Genomic DNA, 23,388 nt, shown 5'->3' with positions numbered 1-23,388 from the left:
GTAAAATGTCCATTCCCACCCCACTCCAGGGGAAGGTTACTGCAAAATCCCCATTTCCTCCCGATCAGCTGGGATTTGGGAGGCAAAGAATAGATGGGGGCGGGGCCAATCAGAATTTTTACTACCGATTCTCCAAACTACTCAAAATTTCCACTACCGGTTCTCCAGAACTGGTCAGAACCTGCTGAAACCTACTGCAGAATAGAATAGAATAGAATAGAATAGAATAGAATAGAATAGAATAGAATAGAATAGAATAGAATAGAATGATAGAATAGAATAGAATAGAATTCTTTATTGGCCAAGTGTGATTTGGACATACAAGAAATTTGTCTTTGGTGCATAGGCTCTCAGTGTACATAAAGAAAAAAAAATACAATATATTCGTCAAGAATCATAAGGTACAAAACATAAGATACACAAGTCTTAAAAATTGCCAAATTTGGAGAGCCCTGTTTTAAAGGACCCATTTCTCTAGGCTTCGGTTGGCTTTGCCTCAGGTTCGGTTTTGCCGACGGTTAATTGAGTAAACCACAGTTTAAAGAAGGTGGTTTGTTGTAGCACGACGCGTGAAGTCCTTCGCCGACTTGTGAAAAAAACCGTAATTGTTTGCAATTCCACAAGAGTTTTTTTTCCATTTTGTCGTCAGTGACGGATGCTTTAAGGATTAGCAGAGAGGCAAATTACACCAATTTGCTGGAATCTGGGCAGGATTACACGGATTTTGGAGCCTCGTGGATGGCAGAGGGAGCATTAAAAAAAAAACCCAAAGCGTCATATTACCAACCCAACTTAACATTTGAAACTGTTGGTTTCTTTTTGTCTTTTTTCCCCCATTCTTCTTGAACGTCTAACCTCCTTTCAGTCTTGAAAAGCTTTCAGCCCCACTCATTTAAAGGGACATTGTAATGGAGGTTTTAAAAACTCCATAGAGGCTGAAGAAAAAAATTAGCTGCATTAACAGAGGGATACAATCAAAAATCAAGGGAGGTACTAATTCCACTCTATAAAGCTTTAGTAAGACCACACCTGGAGTACTGCATCCAATTTTGGTCACCACACTATAAAAAAAGATTTTGAGACTCAGGGGAGACATGATAGTAGTTGCCAATATTTGAGGGGCTGCCACAGAGAGGAAGGGGTCAAGCTATTCTCCAAAGCACCTGAAGGCCAGACAAGGAATAATGGATGGAAACTGATCAAGGAGAGATTCAAACTAGAAATAAGGAGGAATTTTCTGACTGTGAGAGCAATCAATCCATGGAACAGAAGTTGCCTTCAGAAGTTGTGGGAGCTTCATCACTGGAAGCTTTCAAGAAGTGACCAGACTGCCATTTGTCAGAAATGGTGTAGGATCCCCTGCTTGGGTGGGGGGTTGGACTAGATGACCTACAAGGTCCCTTCCAACACTGTTAATCTGTTAAAGACCGTATAGCATTTCCCTTTGTCTAAAAGTTTAAGTCAACAAGTGTCCTTTCTCCTTAGGAATTGCAGGCCAAAGAGGTTGGTGAATGGGATTTGTCAAAGGGAGATCTGGGTTTTTTTTTTAAAAAAATAAAATAAAATACAGATAGTCCTTGACTTACAACATTTCATTTAGTGACCGTTTGAAGTTACCATGGCACTGAAAAAAGTGACTTAAGACCATTTTTTCACACTTACCTGATCAAAATCCAGATACTTGGCAACTGACTGATATTTATGATGGTCCCAGCATCCTGGGTTCACGTGATCCCTTTTTGCGACCATCTGATACGCAACGTCAGTGGGGAAGCTAGATTCACTTAACAACCACGTTACTAACTCAACAACTGCATGTGATTCAGTTTACAACGGTGGCAAGAAAGGTTATAAAATCGGACAAAATATACTTAATTACTGTCTCACTTAGCAATATAAGTTTTTGGGCTCAAGTGTGGTCATAAGTCAAGGATTACCTATATTTTTTTCTTCTTTTTTTTAAAATAATTTTTATTTATACATTTTTCTTTAACATATATAGATATTTAATAGACAGTATACTATCTGGGTCATTTTACATATACATAATAATAGCAGTAATAATATTCTTTACTTGTCTATAATAGTATTCCTCCAACTTCTAATTTCTACCTTTATTATCTAACCATTGATAAAACAAATCCCAGGTTAAGAAATATTCTGTGTCTTCTTTATCCTGTATACTTAATCTTAACCTATCCATTTCTGCACAGTTTATATTGTTTTGGTTATATTTTTATCTGAAGGAGTTTCCTCATTTTTCCAGTATTGTGCAAATACAATTCTCGCTGCAGTCAAAACGTGTAATATTAAATATATATTTATATTTATTAAATATGTATATATTTATTATATATATATATGTGTGTGTGTGTGTGTGTGTATATATATGTGTGTGTGTGTGTGTGTGTGTGTGTGTGTGTGTCTTCTTAAGTTTTCGCGGGTTGTGCATATGCAAAAAAGTAAAATCTCGGGTGTTTTCCTGCGTCATTGTAAATAAGTTGGTTAAAATATTTAAAACCCTGGTTAAAAATCCCAGCTTAAAATCTTCTAAAAATCCTTACAGAGCACTCTGCAAGGTCCTTTAAAACCTCAGCTAAAATCCTACCAGTGACTTTAAAAGTTTTTCTTAAAGCAACGTTTCGACAGGCTCACAACCCTGTCATCTTCAGGCTCTCTATATAATTTTTCTGGCAAAGTATTTTCTTCTTCTTCGATGGACTATTTTAAAAGGGTGTATCCTCTTATCGCTCCTCCTCCTCCTCCTTAACATTTTTTTTGATAAAATATGAGAAATCCTTAAGAAGGCACCCCTTGTTTCTCTAAATAACAAAGAAAATGCAGTATGAATCTGATCAAGTTTCATCCCACGGAGAAGTTTAGGATTTCTCCTCCTGCCCCTACATGTATTGCTATGTACGCCTACGTTATTTAGTCATCCACATCTATACAAATCAGGGCTCCTCTACCTGCGGTGGACAATCTTATGTGGCTGTGGGGCACACACTAGGGAGGGGGAAAGTGTTGATCGCGCTGGCTAGACTTCAATGTAAATCTCTCACTCGCATCTAGGTTCGCCCAGCATATTACTCATGGTTATAATTGAACCTCAATTTGCTGAATTAATCCAAGATGCTGGGTTCACACACCACCCTGAACTTCCAGCTAGAACCAAGTTTCGCCCAACCAGCTGGTTGGCTAGTTCTGACATGGATAGACTCAGTTTCTAGCGGGACTGGATTTCCTGTATTTTGGGGAACTGGGGAGGGCGTTTCAGGTGTTTTAAGATACCGACAGGTTCTTGCTGGAGCTATTTTAAGAAACTATTCAACCTTCTAACTCAGAAGTCAGCAACCTGCAGCTCTGGAGCCGCATGTGGCTCTTTCACACCCCTCTGCGGCGGCTCCCTGTCACATCAAAATATGGGTCACAACCGCCAATATGCGACACTCACCGGCACACGATTTATTGATTTTTTCAACTCCCCGGTAGGCCAACCATGGATAAATCCAAGAAAAGAAAAGTTTCAGAAGAAAACAGAACGTTTAATTCAACTACATAGGCTAGTTTGTGGCCACTCAAGAAATACTCAGGCACGGGAAAGGTTTTGTGGCTCCCGGTGTTTTCTTTTCTGTGGGAAACGGGTCCAAATGGCTCTTTGAGTGTTTAAGATTGCAGACCCCTGTTCTAACTTAATTCTCTCCAAATACCAGAATGTCAATGATTTAACAGAATAACAGAGCTGGAAGGGACTTTGGAGGTCTTCTAGTCCAGCCCTCTGCTCAAGCAGGAGGTCCTATACCATTTCAGACAAGTGGTTGTCCAATCTCTTTTAAAAGCCTCCACAACTTCTGGAGACAAGTTGTTCCACTGGTTAATTGTTCTCACTGTCAGGAAATTTCTCCTTAGTTCTAGGTTGCTTCTCTCCTTGATTAGTTTCCACCCGTTGCTTCTTGTCCTGCCTTCAGGTGCTTTGGAGAATAGGTTTGACCCCCCTCTTTCTTTGTGGAAGCTCCTCAAATATTGGAAAGACTGCTATCATGTGACCCCTAGTCCTTCTTTTCACTAGGCTAAACAACTTAAAGATCCCTTCACCATTTACCATAATAACAACATTGAACTGAAACAAATCGAATAGCAGAGTTGGAAGGGACTTTGGAGGTCTTCTGGTCCAAACCTCTGCTCAACCAGGAGATCCTCTATTTTGAGGCAAATGGCTGCCCAGTCTCTTCTTGAATGCCTCCAGTGTTTGGAGCACTGGATGTAAGGTATTCAACTGGTTAATTGTTCTCACTGTTAGGAAGTTTCTCTTTAGTTCTAGGTTGTCTCTCTTCTTGATTAATTTTCATCCATTGCTTCTTGATTCTTTATAGGAGATTTGAACTTAAGTTTCCATCGTGGTCCATCCTCAAGTCACCCAACTTTGGGGGTTGGGTGTGTTGCATGAAGCATGCCCCAAAGTTTTGGTGATGAAAATTACCTGGAAATTTCTTTCTTTCTTCTTCTTTCTTTCTTTCTTTCTTTCTTTCTTTCTTTCTTTCTCTTTCTTTCTTTCTTTCTTTCTTTCTTTCTTTCTTTCTTTCTTCTTCCTTCCTTCTTCCTTCCTTCCTTCCTTCTCCTTCCTTCCTTCCTTCCTTCCTTCCTTCTTCTTCTTCCTTTCTTTCTTTCTTTCTTTCTTTTCTTTCTTTCTTTCTTTCTTTTCTTCTTTCTTTCTTTCTTTCCTTGCCTTCTTTCCTTCCTTCCTCCCTCCCTCCCTCCCTCCCTCTTTCTCATTTCCTTCGTTCCTTCCCCACCATCCAGTCAGACCTGAAGAAGCTTCTTGGATGAGAAGCGAAATGCTTTCAAAGAAAATCAAAGAAAGCCCAGTTGACTTTTGAGAAAGCACCTTTGAGACAACCATGATCTGGATGACTGAGAATCTCCATAGGTCAAAACAGACATTCTGGTGTGAGAGCCGTTCCCTGAGGATGGACTTCAGAGTCCAAAAGCTCATAAGACTCAACCTCTGGTCCTGGTGACCGACCCACATTGGATCTTGCATCCCTAAATGAGCCTGCTGACTCTCCATCCCCCCCAAAAGCAGTGTTTCTCAACATCATACTTTAAGATGGGTGGGGAATTCGGCGGACTTGAAGTCCACCCATCTTCAAGTGGGCCAGGTTGAGAAACGTTGCAAAAGATTCTCCAATTTCTGGGCTGCAGAAGGGAAGACAAAGAGACTGAAGGACCCAAAAAGGTTTTGCAAAGAGGGCCAAGGCAATGTGGGAATGTGTAGGAGGGAGGCCGTCAGGGTAGCAATTAAAAAAGAATTAAGTAATTGCACAGAAGGGAGGAGAGAGAGAGAGAGAGGGAGAGTGATCTCAAATTTTCTGGTTCCTCAACAACAAAAGGGAGGCCCTCTCTGGGTCCTCTTCTGAGGCCAGGAGGTGGTGACGTTGACCCTGCAAAAGCAGCTGCTGAAGTTACATTTTTAGGTAATTGGAGAAATGATTCAGGCATCCCAAAGGAGTTGAATGACTGAAATAGGAAATGAACAGGAAAATCCCTGTTCTCTTCCACCACCTATCACAACCCCCCACTTCTTCTTCCAAAGCAACTGGCTCAACAGACCGCTCCTTAAGGAAGGAGGATTTGGCCACTGGGATCCCTGGAAGGGAATTATGGTTGTTGTAGTCCCAACGCCCCTGTCAAATGTTGGTAGACTGTCTAGAGTGGAAAGAATAGAAATTTTCTCTCTCTCCCTCTTCCTCTCTCCCTCCCCTCTCCTTCCTTCCCTCCCTCCCTCTCCCTCTCCCTCTGTCTCCCTCCTTCTCTCCTCTCTCCCATCCCTCCCTCTCTCCCTCTCTCTCTCTCTTCTCCCTCCCTCTCTCACTTCCCTCCCTCTCCCTCTCCCTCTATCTCCCTCCCTCTCTCCTCTATCTCTCTCATCCCTCTCATTTTCCCTCCCTCTCCTTCCCTCCATCCCTCCCTCTCCCTCTCCCTCTGTCTCCCTCCCTCTCCCCTCTCTCCCTCCTTCTCTCCTCTCTCTCTCTTCTCCCTCCCTCTCTCCCTTCCTCCCTCTCCCTCTCCCTCTGTGTCCCCTCCCTCTTTCCTCTCTTCCTCCTTCCCTCCCTCCCTCTCTCCTCCTTCCTGTTCTCTCTCTCTCTTTCTCTCTCTCTCTCTCAATCTAGTGGGGCATGATAGACCTGATTCCATGGGAGTTTCAATTCCTCTGCAGGCTACAGATGTGACAATCTCCTGCTGAACTTCCATCTCACTTTCTCTCTTTGGGTTCAAGTTCTTCACTCACCACTTGGGTTTGAGTTCAGATTTCTAATGCCAGTGTCGAGTGTGGAAAACAAGGGCCACCCACATTTGGCTCCAGCCTGTTGCATTAAACCTCAGGGGGCGTCCCCATCTCATCTTGATTCATCTCCTTGAATGAATCTACAGTTGGAGTGATCAGTGGTTCCCAAGTTCTCAGTGCTGGAAAGCAAGATGGAAATCTGAATAAACGAACAAGCTAGAAAGCAGCAGGGTCTCAAACGGGTAGAAGTGGTGAAGGTAATGGACGATGCAAGAAGGGAAGTGATTTTTGGAAGTAGTTTAAAGCAGTGGTGAAATGTAAAATTCGTTACTACCGGTTCTGTGGGCGTTGCTTGGTTGGGGGGGGGGGTTAATGTGACTGGGTGGGCATGGCCAACTTTTTTTTTAACTTTTAAAAGCATTTTTTCTACAACCTTAAGAGGTTGCAGAAAACAATGTTTTTAAAAAGCCTCTGGCGATCAGGCAGCTCAGCTGGCATCGTCAGAGGCTTTTAAAAGCATTTTTTAGAGAAAAATGCTTTTAAAAAGCCTCTGACGATGCCAGCTGAGCTGTGCGATCATCAGAGGCTTTTTTTTTTACTTTTAAAAGCATTTTTTTGGCCGAAGAGGTTGTAGAAAAAATGCTTTTAAAAGTAAAGAAAAAAAAGCCTCTAACGATCGCGTGGCTCAGCGGGCATGGGGGTGGGGGGCGTCGCAGGGATTTTTGCTACCCGGTTCTCCGAACCACCCCGCCACCATCGCTACCAGATCAGGCGATCTGGTCCGAACCGGGAGCATTTCACCCCTGGTTTTAAAACCATCATATTCTGTGGATGTGGATGAACTGGACCTGTGATGACTTTATTGACTAAGCCATGTGGGGCTAAGTTGTGCTCAGTGGTACTGTATTTCCCTGAAAATAAGACCCTGTCTTATTTTTTTCTTGCCACCCAAAAAAGGCACCAGGTCTTATTTTCGGGGGGAGGGGGAAATGTCATCCACTGACTCATCTCGCTTGTACGCGTCGTCCCCGGCCTCCTTTTCGCTGTCGGCGGCCTTCAGGAACTTCTTCCGCTTCAGATAGTTGCAGCCAGGCCTCACACACCTCAGCTCGCTTCTTCTGCAGCTGGCAAAGCTTTCCTGATCAATCTGAAGCTCTGTTGTCGGCTACAGAAGCCTTCAGGAAAGCCGTGTTGGCTTCAGAAGAAATGGGCCAAGGTGTGTGAGGCATGGGACTGCAACTGTCCGAAGGTAAGTAGAGGGCAGCTCCACCACCCCCAATTCGCACGCTAGCTTAATTTTTACTAGCGCACCCTGGAGTAGGCAGGGGTCCTAATTAGGGCTTATTTTCGGGTTAGGGCTTATATTGGGCCCATGTGTAAAATCAAGCTAGGACTTACTTTCTGAGTAGGTCGGGTTTTCGGGGAAACACCGGGATAATGATGACGATGCCCATGATTTATGGACTCACATCAGACACTAAGCTGCCCATAGATAATGCCAGTATTTGCACTCCTGTCGCCATCTTGGCGTCACTGTTCTATTGAACAGTGTTCTATCCACACACTTTCTGTTGAACTTTTATATGTCCTTTTACATATTGCAAGTGCTTTTTTTTGCCATTTCAGGAAAAAAACAAAGCATTAAAAAAGGAATCTAAATGGTCTACAAGATAGAACAAGTTATTGAAATGTATGGATGCCTGTTGAGCGAACCATGGTTAAAACCAGGGGTGAAATCCAGCAGGTTCTGATAGGTTCTGGAGAACCAGTAGCGGAAAATTTTGAGCAGTTCAGAGAACTGGCAAATACAACCACTCTGGCTGGCCCCGGAGTGGGGTGGGAATGGAGATTTTGCAATATCCTTCCCCCAGGAGTGGGGTGGGAATGGGGATTTTGCAGTATCCTTTCCCCTGGAGTGGGGTGGGAATGGGGATTTTGGCAGTATCCTTCCCCTGCCATGCCCACCAAGCCACGCCTACAGAACCAGTAGTTAAAAAAAATTGGATTTCACCACTGGTTAAAAACAAACAGGATTATGTGATAGCTGAACTAAATGCTGGGCCTGCTCACACAGTTGTAAGCCATCGTTGTTTAATTTATTGCATAAGCAACGGTTGTGTGGTCCATAAACCAGATTAAATCAAACATAGCTTAGTGGTACATGTGAAGTCAGTAGGATTTCAATTCGGCTAATTTATCTCCAATCTCTTCGATATATTCCACACTGTTGAACCAGGGCGAAGAGTAGATTTCTTTTTTTCGACTCATATTCGTAATGTCTCGTTTCGCCCTCATTAATCCTTTCTAATATCTCTGAATTTACTTACAATCCTCACAGTGGTTGGATTTCTACGTTTTGGTTACAACGTATCTGGTGAGCAATATATTGTTTTAACGCAAACTACTTTTGGGGTAAATTGGTTTCGAATAGTAAAATGGGAGTCATCAGTTTTCCGGAAAACAGGTTCCTTGTAGTGATTAAAACTTCTAATATTAGGTTTCCTGGTATTTGTCCTTCCTCAGTTTAAGAGGCTGAAATGGTTTCTACAAAACTACACACACATACACACACCCATCTAACAGAGCAGAAATCTGAAGTTAATTGCAATATTTTAGAGCAACTAAGAAAACAGAAAACTGAGCTTAAAATGCAATGACTAGAAGGGGGAAAAATGATCCGAAACGAACAGAAAAATATTTTGTTTCCCGTCTTATTTTGAGAATAAGATGCCGTGAATGCCGAAACTTTGATAGCGGCTCCACCGATGATCTCATCCCATTTCAGAATATCTGAAAATGATATGTTTAATCAGCTAACAGATTAACAGAGTTGGAAGGGACCTTATAGGTCATCTAGTCCAACCCCCCGCTCAAGCATATACCCTGACAAATGGCAGTCCAATCTTTTCTTGAAAGTCTCAAGGGATGAAGCTCCCACAACTTCTGATGGCAACTTCTGTTCCACTGGTTGATTGTTTTCATCTGTCAGAAAGTTCCTCCTCATTCTAGGTTGAATCTCTCCTTGTTCAGTTTCCATCCATTATTCCTTGTCTGGCCTTCGGGTGCTTTGGAGAATATCTTGACTCCCTCTTCTTTGTGGCAGCCCCTGAGATATTGGAAGATGCTATCATGTCTCCCCCTGGTCCTTTTCTTCATTAAACTAGCATACCCAGTTCCCGCAATCATTCTGACGTATGTTTTAGCCTCCAGTCTCCTAATCCTCTTTGTTGCTCTTCTCTGCACTCTTTCTAGAATCTCAACCTCTTTTTTATAGTGTGGTGACCAAAACTGGATGAAGTACTCTAGGTGTGGAAAGATTTGGCTTTTAGACTCCTTTTCACCTCTATTCATTCATCCATGCGCCTTGTTTATTGGTCTCCCATCTTGATCAAGATAGAAATGAAATATGTGACAATAGTAGCATTCATTTTCTTAGAGGTGCTGCCTCTTTATGATTCCTTAGGTTCTTGTATATTATTTGCTGCTTCCATCCTCAAACTTATTCAGGAAGACACCTGTTAAAACCTGCGTGAAATAGGTATGTCAGATACCTCCTACCTTGGTCCTTCACCCACAGAGGACCTCTCTAAAGCTTGCGAACCGACACAATACAACCCGAGTGTTGCCTAGTCTTTAGAAGAATGGTATGTCAACAGCTAACGTGCATACCAAGGCTAGGTCAACTGATGTTCTCAAGAAGAACGAAGCTAGATTAGCATCTGCTCAAAAATGTAAGTGTAAAGAAATACCCTGAGAAGAAGAAGTAATGCACAAAATTTACAGCTGTGCAGAGATGAACAGTCTTACTTAGAACTCAAAGACAAAAGTGAATCAACATACTATGAAGTCTGGAATAAATTTTATAATTGGTTAGATAAGAGGAAGAAGCCAAAAACAAGGGCTAATGAATGTCTGAAATGTATATATCAATGTATATCAATATATCAAGGTACATTGAATTTGTGAATGGAATATAGGTTTACTAAATATATGTATAGCTGTTTAGGAAGTAAAATACTGTATACTTTGATATATAATGAAATAGGAGATATGTAAATTTGTATATAGATTAAGGAATATATTACTTATTCACTTGAATTCGACGTAAATGTTAGAAACCAGAGACGTTAGTTTTAGTTTAGTTTATTTGATTTGTATACCGCCCTACTCCCGAAGGACTCAGGGCGGTGAACAGCCAACAATAAAATACATAAATACACAAAATTTAAAAACCCGATAAAATCAAATTAAACTTTTTGGCCCAGACAAATTAAAATACCCCAATAATTTAAAAAACAGATTAAAATTTACATATTTAAAAAGGGAAGAGATCAGGCCAAGCCCGCTTGATGGAATAAAAAGGTCTTCACAGCACGGCGGAAGGAGCGCAGATCCGGGATCCTCCGTATCTCCGGGGGGAGCTCATTCCAGATGGTAGGTGCCACCCACAGAGAAGGCTCTCCCCCTGGGGGCCGCCAGTCGACACTGTTTGGCTGACGGCACCCCGGAGGAGTCCCTCTCTATGAGAGCGTACTGGCCGGTGGGAGGCTATTGGTGGTAGTAGGCGGTCCCGTAAATAGGTAGTAGGCAGTCCCGACGTTGAACAATGTCCATTGTTTTATTTTTAAAACTAATAAAAATATTTTTTTTTTTTAAAAAAGAAAGAAGAACGTAGCTTCGGTTCCCACAAAGGTGTTGTGGTGAACACACCCTGGGAATCTGGCTAGAAAGAAATTCAACCCCGCTGAATTGCTGGGGAGGGAATTTCAAAGGAGGCCATTCTCCGCATCCCTTTTGGATTTCATGGAGACCTCACATGACCTTCTCAGAAACCTCCTGCAAGGCATGCTCATATATTTCTGAACATGGCAGCTTGGAGAGGGCGCATTCAAAGCTGGCAGGCATTTGGGAGCACACCAAGAACTTTCTGAACACCAAGCCACCGAGCCCTTGGCTCGGCAGTCCGCGTGGCTTCTTGGTTTCTGCACGCAGCAGATGCTCCTGTTTAATAAATCAAAGCGTTGGCTGACTTTTAACCTTGCCGGTCCTCCCTCCTAATATATTCCAGATCTAATTATATGATACCGCAGCCAAGTTTCACTGAGATGGCTGGACTGATTCTTAATCAGTTGCTCTTCTTATTCCTGGGAGAAACCGACAAGGAATTCTTGAAGAGGGTGAAGATGGACATTTCTGGGCCACCTGAGACCCAGCCCTAACTTTTCCCTTAAACCTTCTGCAGGAGGTCCATTTGCTTAGTCTTCTTCTGCAATGGTCCAGTATTTTGCCTAGACAGGGGTCTTCAAACCTTAAACACTCAAAGAGCCTTTTGGACCCGTTTCCCACAGAAAAGAAAACACCGGGAGCCACAAAACTTGGGTGGGCGTGGCCAACTCAACATCACTCACTCCTACCAGTCACCTGACCCCCTAGCCACGCCTACCCAGGCGGTCATTAGGGCAGAGAACCAGTTGTTAAAAAACACCAGGACCCACAAAACCCTTTTGACATCTCTCTTTTCCCTCCCTCCTCCCTCTCTCCCTTTCTCCCCCACCTCTCTCTCTGTATCTCTCTATGTCTCTCTCTCTCCCTCTCTCTGTATCTCTCTATGTCTCTCTCTCTCCCTCTCTCTGTATCTCTCTATGTCTCTCTCTCTCTCTCTCTCTCTCTGTATCTCTCTATGTCCTCTCTCTCTCCCTCTCTCTGTATCTCTCTATGTCTCTCTCTCTCCCTCTCTCTGTATCTCTCTATGTCTCTCTCTCTCTCCCTCTCTCTGTATCTCTCTATGTCTCTCTCTCTCTCTCTCTGTATCTCTCTATGTCTCTCTCTCTCTCTCTCTCTGTATCTCTCTATGTCTCTCTCTCTCCCTCTCTCTGTATCTCTCTATGTCTCTCTCTCTCCCTCATCTCTGTATCTCTCTATGTCTCTCTCTCTCTCTCTCTCTGTATCTCTCTCTCTCTCTCTCTCTCTCTCACTCTGTATCTCTCTATGTCTCTCTCTCTCCCTCTCTCTGTATCTCTCTGTCTCTGTTCCGATCACTTCTCCACCACCCACCATTGCCCTTACCTTCACCCCGACAGGAGCCACAGTGGAGGGCCAAAGAGCCGCATGCAGCTCCGGAGCTGCAGGTTGCTGACACCTGGCCTAGATGGGCCAACACGAATTTGTCCAAAGTGGCAATGGATGGTGCCTGGTCCCATTTTTTTCCCCCTTCTCACATTTGTTTTCCATGGTGGATAAGAAAAAGACACCATCCAACAAGCCCTCTGTGCAAAACTCCTTCTCAGATCATCTAGGGAGGAGTGGAGGTGTGAAAGGGAGACCCATGGAGAAAGCAGGAGAAATCCAAGTGGCTGGGAAGCTTCAAATCTATCTCCACAATAAGTCTTCTGAAGTAGGAAACCAACCACTTGGAAGCTGATTTTTCCCTAGCCTACATCGTCTTGAATCTGTGCAACTTCTAAGTGTAGATGAAGTTCAAAATCAGGGATATTGTCGGTACCCTCCACAGAGCCAATAGTCAAACAAAGGACTGGCTATGCAAAATTGTAACTTCGGGTGGAACCTATATACCTCTTCCTGGTAAGACAAATCCTTGGGTGCTGGATAGGAATTGTGGTTGTTGGTTGTCTTGATGCTGCAGAAAGATTTCCAGGTTGAGAAGGTTGTTCTTGAGTAAGCATTGGACCACACCCAGGCAAATGCCATAGACCTGTGTTTTCCAATCTTGGCAAATTGAAAGTGAGTAGACTTCAACTTCCAGAATTCTCAGCAATGGTTATGGCATCCAGTATATGAACTGGAAATCGTCAAGGTTGGGAAATCCTGCCCTAGAACAGGGGTCTCCAACCTTGGCAACTTTAAGACTCTGGGAGTTGAAGTCCACAAGTCTTAAAGTTGCCAAGGTTGGAGGACCCCTGGCCTAGATAGACCTTGAAGATAGTTTGAGAACAGGCAGATACTGGAACGGTGGAGGCATTCCTCATGTTTCCTGTCTTCTCCTCGACATGAACCTTTTGCACAGGTCATTCTTGCAACCTGTAGCAATGCAGTTGCAGAAAACCCATCGGGTAGTTCCCCAAGCTAGTGTGCAGATCATACTGAATGTGTAAATCATATGTAATTAAATCAAGGGAGTGAATGAGAACATCGTTTGAAGGATGAGTAACTCTTCTTTCCCAGATGGGTAGAGCAATGTTTTGAGAGAGCTTTTGTTCAACTCAAGTGTGATTCAACACAGGGGGGAAAAAAATCACTCTGTGATACTTGAAAAGCTTAGTTTCCAAGAGAGTTTTTATTGTGCTCCAGAGAGTTTCTGGTAAATGAGTATTATTAAGAAATGACCTGAAGGACAATCTCATCACTTCAACAGCTCTATTGAGAAAGCGAGAGAGATCTTCATTAAGTGGGGTTGTGATGAAAGAAGAGACCCGATTGTGTTGTCCTCTCTTTTCTTTTCCGTGCAGATGTTCCCAAGAGAAGGTCCTTGGGTCAGAAAGAATTCTTTGTGAATGGTGGCCCTGGGAGAAAGTGGTTAAAACTGGAATGACACAAGGCATCACGCAATAGACATGTTTTACAATCTCACCATCTCTCTGCTGCGTGCCTCCAGCCATATTAGGACTGCCCCAATTAAATCCATTTCATTAGCAGCCACCCAGATCCTGGGGTCAGTAGAATAATTTCCACCTTCTGAGGCGGAAGTTAGAAGAGATTAATATTTCTTAGGCCTTAGGAGCAGTTCCACGACCATCAGAGACAAGGTGGGATCCCACCTGACGTGATCAGGACCAAATCTAGACTCCCACCGAGCTCCACAGTGCCCCCAGGTGTCCCTCTGTTTTTCTTTCTTTACACGTGGAAAGTGTCAGGATTAGCTGGCGAGGAAGACACCACCTCTGCGTTAACACTTCCGTTCTGCCCGCGGTTTTTTAATCATCGCTTCTTCTTACGCGCTTCGCTGTTTTTTTTTCTTTTTTCCCTCGCTGGTTCATACATCTTACAAAGTCATCATGTTGGGTGAGTAATCCTACTCGTGATGGCGCCCCGTTACGTGAGAACAGGACGGTTACAATTGCTCAGCAAATCTTTCTTCAAAATCAGTGGTGAGATTCAGCCGGTTGGGTAAAACCGGTAGCGGCGATCACGGGTGGGCCCGCTCCCCCGCCCTGGTGCTATGTCATCCTATTTAGCAACATTTCGAGGCCGGGCACATGCGTAGAAGGCCTATGCGCAAGCAAAGCACATGCGTGGAAGGTGCCCCCCCGTATGAAGTTTAAGAGTTTAAGAGTTTATTAGATTTCTATACCGCCCCTTCTCCCAAAGGACTCAGGGCTGTGTACAGCCGTAATTAAACACATAGATTTATAAAATTTAAAACCAATTAAAATCGAATATAAAATTTGGCTGCGAATTAAAACATACATACATTTTAAAAATTCATACTAGGCCAGTCCGGCTTGCTGAAACAGGAAGGTCTTAAGGGCGCGGCGAAAAGTACGCAGGTCGGGGCTAAGATGAAGCTCTAGGGGCAGCTCATTCCAGAGGGCTGGTGCCCCCACAGAGAAGGCCCTCCCCCTGGGTGTCGCCAATCGGCATTGTTTGGCCGACGGCACCCTGAGGAGTCCCTCTCTGTGGGAGCGTATTGGCCAGTGGGAGGTTATTGCTGGCAGAAGGCGGTCTCGTATATACCCCAGTCCTAAGCCATGGGTATAGAGAAGTGAGTGTCAGCGTTCCAGAAAAACCCCAGCTCCAAGTAAAGATGCGGAAGCAAGCATTTTCCAAAGTCCTCTTTACTAGAATAGGCAAACTGGCACATCTGGAAAAATCCGAATCTGAAAAGCCTGGGTTTTCCCTCAGTAAGTCAAAACACCCCAAAAACCATCCCCTTTCTCCCCCAATCGATCACATGATCCAATCAACGTCCGTTCCATCCCAATCCAGCCCCCTGATCACTCCTTCTCCAGATGCTGGATCACCCTGACCTTGACCGACAGGAAGAAATGCTACTATATCTACTAACCCCCTCTCCTACTATCCCCCCTCCTACTTTCCCACACATGAGGAGGTGGCAGCATTGAAACTTCCGGCCTAATATGGCTTCCAAAGCTGACAGGCGCCCCCCTCCCCCCACAGAAAGAACCACATCCTGAAAAAATAAAGCAGACAACAACACAAAAGAAAGGGTTAACTTTCTAACCTTGGTAGTAGCCTAGGTAGTACAGTGGTCTAAGGCACCCTGTTATTAAGCTGGTTATTAAGACCAGCTGCCTGCAATTACTGCAGGTTCGAATCTCGCCAAGGCTCAAGGTTGACTCAGCCTTCCATCCTTTCTAAGGTAGGTAAATTGAGGACCCAGTTTGTGGGGGCAATAAGCTGACTTTGTATAAATATACAAAAAAGGATGAAGGCTATTGCTGAGCACATTGTAAGCCGCCCTGAGTCTCCGGAGAAGGGCGGCATATAAAATCAAATAAAAAAAAAATAACCTAACCTAACCTAACCTTTCTAACCTAACCTAATGCAAAACCCCTTAACACCCCCTCCCCTCCCCCAGGGGGACCTTTTCGGCTTCTCAGGAAATGCGCACGTTACTGCGAACCGGTGGTAAAAATATTTGAAAGCTGCCTCTGTTTAAAACTCCTGCCCGGAAAACTCCTGCCCGGGTTGGAACGATGCCAGCTGTTGCATTGTCTCTGTTGCATGCTCCTATTGTGAATTATTTTGAATTTTTGCACCTCCTATAAAAGGATAAGTTGTTTGAGCGCTTTTTAATGTTGATGAAACCAGGATGCAAACAGCTTGGAAGAAGGGAGATCTTCTTTGAATCAAGCATGGTCCCTCCACCTTCCTCAACTCATTAACATTAGCTATTCGCCTACACACCGGCTCTAAAAAAAAAACATTTTGATATATATATATATATTTTTGCAAACAGACAAGAAGTGTGAGAAAAGGCACTCTCATTAACGGTGTCAGGGTTGCTTCAGGCATGCAGAAATTCTGCAAGCAGTCCGAATGAGTGAGAAACGTTTTTTTCAACCCATCCCATCCCTATCTTAAGGGAGAAGCTTACAACTATTGCCTTTTATGCTCTTGCCAAGAGATAGTCTGATCCAAGATAGAAAAGAACTCCTGAGATGGTGCTTGGCTTAGAGATCTGAAGTCTGGAAAGGTCCCGCTCGTGAGCCGATCCAACTTTGGGAAGGGCCTTGGGCCACCTGAAAGTGGGGGTGGGGTGTGGACTATGAAAACGAGGTGTCCCCCGGAACCAAACAGCAGGCAGGTAGGTCAAGGCCCAGCATTAAATAACGTGTAATTTAATTTCCATGCAAATTAAATTAGATTAATTTCATACAGTTCGCATGATTACTCTTCATGCCTTTCATCTTTTCCTCTTCTGCCAAATTAAAAATTACAATGAAGCAACATTTTGGAGTGGTTCCCAGCGGCGGGGGGGTCGGGGGTGGGGGGAGGGGTGTCATGTGCAGCCTCGGGGGACCCATGCAGCTGAAGCAAAACCTGAACAATTTCTTCAGCTCTTCAGCAAAAGTTGGGGTGTTATCTGAGGCTGGAATGCTCTGATTTGCATAGAGGAAGGGAAGGCAGTGAGTTAAACCTAAGAGCTAATGAATTAATTAGCTATCGCAACGAAATGTCACCTCCTTATTTTATACAAAGTGTGTTTCTGTACATTGTTAATAAGGCAGAGGGTTGGTCTTCGGATATTCTATTTCAGCTTCTCAGGAATAGCATAGCATAGCATAGCATAGCATAGAATAGAATAGAATAGAAGAGAAGAGAAGAGAAGAGAAGAGAAGAGAAGAGAAGAGAAGGAGAAGAGAAGAGAAGAGAAGAGAAGAGAGATTGGAATAAATAAAGAATAGAATAGAATAGAATAGAATAGAATAGAATAGAATAGAATGGAAGGGAAGGGAAGGGAAGAGAAGAGAAGAGAAGAGAAGAGAAGAGAAGAGAGAGAGAGAAGAGAAGAGAAGAGAAGAGAAGAGAAGAGAAGAGAAGAGAGAGAGAGAAGAGAGATTGGAATAAATAAAGAATAGAATAGAATAGAATAGAATAGAATAGAATAGAATAGAATGGAAATGGAATGGAATGGAATGGAATGGAATGGAAGGGAAGGGAAGGGAGAAGGGAAGGGAAGGGAAGGGAAGGGAAGGGAAGAGAAGAGAAGAGAAGAGAAGAGAAGAGAAGAGAGAAGAGAAGAGAAAGAGAAGAGAAGAGAAGAGAAGAGAAGAGAGATTGGAATAAATAAAGAATAGAATAGAATAGAATAGAATAGAATAGAATAGAATAGAATGGAATGGAAGGAGGAAGGGAAGGGAAGAGAAGAGAGAGAGAAGAGAAGAGAAGAGAAGAGAAGAAGAGAAGAGAAGAGAAGAGAAGAGAAGAGAAGAGAAGAGAAGAGAGAAGAGAAGAGAAGAAGAAGAGAAGAGAAGAGAGATTGGAATCAATAAAGAATAGAATAGAATAGAATAGAATAGAATAGAATAGAATAGAATAGAATAGAATAAGAATAGAATAGAATAGAATAGAATAGAATAGAATAGAATAACAGAGTTGGAAGGGACCTTGGAGGCCTTCTAGTCCAACTCCCCTTGCTTAGGCAGGAAGCTCTACGCAGGAATCATCTCCAGGTGTCTCTAACTGGAGGGCTGGACTGCATCAACTTTGTTGCCGCAACTAGATTGTGGTAGCTTGTGAATCCAGAGGCTCATTTGGATGTGAATACATAGAACTGATATGGGACTGTTAATGTGGTATGCGTCATATAGGTAAGGAACTACATATGGGTTGGACGCCACATCAGTTCCTCAACTTGCACAAATGTGACCACAGCCGTGGATGTTATAAATTCCTTTGTGGGCTCCTTGGTGTTTTCTGAGTTTGGTGGGTTTTCTTGCAGATGTTTCATTACCAAACTAGGTAACATCTTCAGTGCTAGAAGGGAGTGGGGTTTCTGGAATGGAAGAGAAAGAGAATGGGTAGAGGAGGAGGGGGGGAGAAGAAGAAGGAGGAGGAGGAGGATGAGAAGGAGGAGGGGGAGTTTGGTTGTTTTCTTGCTGAAGTTTCTTGAGCCCAACTAGGTAACATCATCAGTGCTAGAAGGGGAAGGGGTTTGTGTGGAGAGGAGGAGGAGGAGGAGGAGGAGGAGAGGAAGAGGAGGAGGAGGAGGAGGAGGGGAGGAGGAGGAGGAGGAGGAGGAGAGGGAGGAGGAGGAGGAGGAGGAGGAGGAGGAGGAGGAGGAGGGACTGTGGGTCCTTGGTGCTTTCTGAGGGTGGTTTTCTTGCAGACCTTTCATTATCTGTGCTAAAAGAGGATGGGCTTTGCTCTCTGTTTGTATACAATATAACCCCATTCCCTTCTGGCATTGATGACGTTACCTATTTGGGTAATGAAACATCTGTAAGAAAACAATCCAGCTCAGAGAGCACCAAGGACTCCACAGTTCAACCCAGAGCCACCAAATATCCTCTTCTAAGGTCCTTTGTGTGTTTATGAAACTGGCACTTTGTTCACGGGCTTGCTAAGGAACCCATCAAGGTGTCTCTAGCTCCCCTCTGCCCAGGACACACCTTAAAATGGGGGTGGGGGGGGGGACGGGGCAGCTGCATGGATGGATTGAGGTCAAACTTCTCTCCTCCACCTTCTCTTGTACCCATGCCAAAGGGCCAGGCCCAAATCCACAAGTCGTGTTGCAACCACGTTTCTACCACGGGCATCTTCTGATCAATTGCAACATTAAAAGGTGACATCATCTGGCAATTAACGCGAAAAGCATTTAGTTTTGGAGAGGCGCACCCTGAGCACAGGGCTTTGATTCAAACCTAGCTGAGTTTTGAAATCTACCTCTTCTCCTTGCCCCTCTTGATGAACAGGTCCATTTCTCCCACTTCCACTTCTTCCCAAGCGATTAATTCAAAAAAAAAAAAAAATAGATCTGACGGCTTCTAAGCCTCTTTATTCTTCACGGGTTTGCTTTGGGAGCTCAGAGCTTTGGGCTCTACCGGAGAACAACCTAAAACGTGGGTGTTTTCCAAAGCCAACTCAGCGCTTGCCAAGAAGCGGTAGCTGGAGGCCCTGTGATTCCAGGGCCAAAGACATGAGAGTTGACTTGGGGCTGGGCGGTTTCATCACTCTCCTTCTCTCCCTCCTGTAGACCGAACTCTCTTTGCAAAAAGAACAGCTGCAGCTGAAGATCGTCGAGCTTGACGATGAAGTCGACAAGTGGCACAAGGAGAGAGACCGTATCAAGGTGAGCAATGCACCGGTGTCCTTCCTCTTCGGTCTTCTCAGGGTAGCTCTTGACTTCCCCTTTTGAGCTCGCTTGGTTTCAATCCGATCATCCGTGGCAACTGAGCCTCTTGACCCATGATGGTCGGACACCCATCCCACGTCAACGTGGCCCTTTTCACGATGCTGTGTTAAGCGCCAGGGAAGTCAGAAGATCCAGGCAAATGGGTATAAAGATTTATTGCAAGCTTAAGCTCTCTACAACAAGGGTGTCAAACTCAATTTCATTGAGGGCCGCGTCAGGGCTGTGGTTGACCTTGGGGGGCTGGGTGGGTGTGGCTGACTGGGTGGGTGTGGCTGGACTGGGTGGGTGTGGCCACTGGGTGGGCGTGGCCAGCTTGATGCCACTCCCCAAACTGCTGGCATGTTTCTACTTTGCATTGGGTAGATGGAGCCAACGTGACATGGGCCTGAAGTTTCCTCTTTGCATTGTGTAGACTGGGACGAAGCCACGTTGGCCCAATGTTTCTGCTTTGCATTGGGTAGACTGGGCCGTAGCGATGCGGGCCAGCCCCTTACATTTTCCAGGACGGCCTTGCGGGCCGGATCTGACCACATCGCCGGCCGGATTTGGCCCGCAGGCTTTGAGTTTGACACGCCTGCTCTACAAGAATCTGAACTACTAACAGTCCAAGCAAATTGGCGGTAGATAAGAATCAATAGAATTCAGGGTGGGCTGGTCATAAATCTGTTGTGGGAGTGAAGGAACTCATGACTGATGATGTGCTTGACCCCTCCCTCGGGCTTAGCGTGGTCATCTACATGCCACTTTCTTTTTCATCAGCTCCATCAAGGTTTATCTGACTCAACTGGAGTTTATAGAGAATCACTGGAAGTTTGGCTTGGATTTGCAGTGCTGGAGCTCCTGGCATGGTTCATTTTCTCTTTGTTGGAAACTCCCACCTCTTCAGTCTCCTCTTTCACCCTAGAGGTGGTGGATCCAGAGTGACATCATGCAGAGATGCCACCAGTCCACTTTTTAATTTGTGCCAGGTTGGCTTTTCCCAAAGTAGCAACAGGATATAACTGGGTTTGTTGATCATAGCTTTTTGATAGGATTTCTCCACCCCCCAAGTCAGAATTTGGTGCCCTGTAGCTAAAATCCATTTTTTCCCCCAAATGATTCACCCCTGAACTATGAAGATTAAATTTTAATCTTTTGCTTTTCAGGTATTTGATCTCACCTCTACTCATACTTCCATTTATGTTTCCATCTCCTTTAATCTTTTCGGTGGGATGTCACTGCTGCTCTCTGACAGCTCTGTTCCAAACTTGTTCCAATTTTTTGGTCGTCCTTAAGGTGTGGTGCTCAGAACATAACCTCTTTCCATGAGATGAGATCTAATCAAAGCAGAATTAATTCAGATCTATTATTATTATTATTATTATTATTATTATTATTATTATTATTTCCTGTGAATTTCATAATAGTGATGTCTCTAGTTTGGAGCTATACACACATACCTAAGAATCCTGAATTTACTCACACTCATACCCCACCCCCAGGCTCAGGGGTGAAATGCTCCCGGTTCGGACCGGTTCGGAGAACCGGTAGTGACGGCAGCGCGAAGCTCCGTCCACCTGCCCGGTAGTCCACCTGCCCGGTAGTCCACCTGCCCGGTAGTCCACCTGCCCGGAAGCAACCTGTTCTATATTTATTTATTTATTGGATTTATATGCCGTCCTTCTCCCGAAGGACTCAGGGCGGCTCACAACAATAAGAAACAGAAAATACAAAAGTTAAAAGACAAATGAAAACAGAATATCCAATAAATAAGATTAAACGTGGGAATACCAATTCAAATTTAAGATTTAAGAATTTCAAAAGCTACAAAATCAGTTTAGAGTCAATGCAGAAGGGTTTGTGCATGCACAGAGGGTCCATGTACGAACGTGATGCGTGGCGTGTGCACTTCTGAACCGGTGGGGAAGGTAAGTAGATTTCACCCCTGCCCAGGCTCCCAGAATTTCACAACGTCGTTTATGTATGGTGTTCTTACTGTGACCGCAAAGAAACCATCTGCGTTTTGGGAGAAACTTAGCGGAGAATTTTTCTGTGAGAAAAAAAAAAAAAGTTCTCAGCAGAAGCCCATCGCTTGACTTGAATGGGTGATGAGGAGCCTTATGAACGAACGAGAAAGCCACAAGGAGAGGATTCGTTAGATCTCGGCTGCAAGTCGCGGCATGATTTCTGCAGTGGTTTCTCCTCGCTCAGCAACATTTTTAACAAAAATTAAAATCCGTGGTTGGTTCTTAGGTAGGATGGTTCCTTCGCTGGGATTCTAGGATGCTCAGAAGGGGTTGCTCCAACGGAAGCATCTCGAATGTGAATGACAAAATTCGAAATGACCACCTCTGGATTCTCTACTTATCCCATATCTAAATCAGAGGTGGGATTCACTTCAGTGGTGGGTTGCTCCCAGTTCTGTCCGGTTCTGTAGAACCGGTAGTAAAAGCGGCAGGAGGCTCCACCCAACCGGATGTCATAATTGACGATCTGCCCATGCACAGAAGCGCTCGCGCTTGCTCCCGTTGCAAACTGGTAGTAAAGATAAGTAGAACCCACTCCTTATTCACTTACCTTCCCTACTGGTTCGCAAATATGAGCATGCGTGCGCGCTCGCTGCGCTCACACACGCCACCATTTGGGCGAGTGGGCGGAGCCTCCCGTAGCGGCCGCTACCGGTTCGCACGAACCGGAGAGAACCGGCTGAATCCCATCACTGATGTAAATACATGACTAAGGCAATGAAATTTTGCTGAACTTATTACTGGAAAAAGAAGCCAACATGTCCTCTTCTTCTTTTAACTGAAAGCCGCACTCCAAAAAGTTGCAGTCATTTGTTTCTTTGTTTGTTTTGTTTTGTTTTATTAAATTTATATACCGCCCTACTCCCGAAGGACTCAGGGCGGTGAACAGGCACAAAATAAAATACACAAATACAAAAGTTAGAAACATAATTAAAACCAAATTAAATAATTTAGCCCAAGATAATTAAAAATCCCAATAATTTAAAACAAATTAAAATTTCAATTTAAAAATTTAAAAGAAAGGGGAGAAAATTAGGCCAGGCCGGCTTGCTGGAATAGGATAGAATAATTTGCTATTAAGATTACATCTAGTTAAAGATTACTCCCCGGTCCTGGGTTTAATAACTTCTCCTGAATGAATACTTTGAAATTATAATTTGATAGCTACTTTTGGAGATCTCTGGGAGTTATGCCCCAAGTCTTCAGAGAGTTTGATTTATGGTGAGAATTTCCAGAAAGAATTAAAAACCCCTTGGTTTAAAGTGAGGATTTTTCTTAAAAAACAAAGAGAGAAATTCGCCTCCTTACAAAATACAGAGTCCTGTCCTGAAGGAAGATCTTAAATTAATAGTTCCTCTGCAATGGCCTGTTTCGGATTTTTAACGGAAAATGGGTTTTCTCTTCACCCTTTTCGGGGGTCTCCGTTTAGAATTTTACTGCCAACGAAAAAGCCACCGTAGACCAGCATTTCAAAGAGCTGATCCGTGACGTCGAGAAACAGCGGGATGAGGTCAAAGCTGGCCTGGATCACCGGGAGAAGGTGGCGGTGGAGAACATCAAGGAGATTGTGGAGGAACTGGAAGACAGGGTCAAATTGTTGCAGGAGGACAAGGAAACCAGGGAACAGATTGGCCTAATCAGCGACTCTGTGCTCTTCCTACAGGTACAGGTTTTCTCGGGCTGCTTGGGAGAACAAAGTCCATCAACAAAGATGATTTCAGCCTGATCAACTGCTAATGCATTGGCTCCGTTGACACCAT

The 23,388-nt window shown here is 44.1% G+C and overlaps 2 protein-coding genes across 2 annotated transcripts in view; one reads left to right on the top strand and one right to left on the bottom strand.

Moving 5' to 3' along the window:
- USP2 (ubiquitin specific peptidase 2) overlaps window positions 1-7,809 on the bottom strand; it is a 22,024-nt gene extending 14,215 nt beyond the window's left edge. Inside the window, exons 1-3 of the mRNA XM_070952324.1 lie at window positions 7,756-7,809; window positions 7,291-7,451; window positions 5,141-5,196 (exon numbers count right to left, since the gene is read on the bottom strand). Of these exons, the coding sequence (XP_070808425.1) occupies window positions 5,141-5,196; window positions 7,291-7,451; window positions 7,756-7,809 (271 nt within the window). The remainder of the gene's footprint in view (window positions 1-5,140; window positions 5,197-7,290; window positions 7,452-7,755) is intronic.
- A 6,515-nt stretch (window positions 7,810-14,324) lies between these two features.
- The window catches only part of TRIM29 (tripartite motif containing 29), a 24,036-nt gene continuing 14,972 nt past the window's right edge, over window positions 14,325-23,388 (top strand). Inside the window, exons 1-3 of the mRNA XM_070952323.1 lie at window positions 14,325-14,339; window positions 19,464-19,559; window positions 23,058-23,291. Coding sequence (XP_070808424.1) covers window positions 14,325-14,339; window positions 19,464-19,559; window positions 23,058-23,291 — 345 coding nt within the window. The remainder of the gene's footprint in view (window positions 14,340-19,463; window positions 19,560-23,057; window positions 23,292-23,388) is intronic.

The sequence above is a fragment of the Pituophis catenifer genome, unplaced genomic scaffold, assembly GCF_029215685.1.
Source record: "Pituophis catenifer annectens isolate HBS135680 unplaced genomic scaffold, rPitCat1.0.hap2 SCAF_12, whole genome shotgun sequence".
In the NCBI taxonomy this organism is placed as follows: Eukaryota; Metazoa; Chordata; class Lepidosauria; order Squamata; family Colubridae; genus Pituophis; species Pituophis catenifer.
This window is presented reverse-complemented; position numbering and strand designations above follow the sequence as displayed.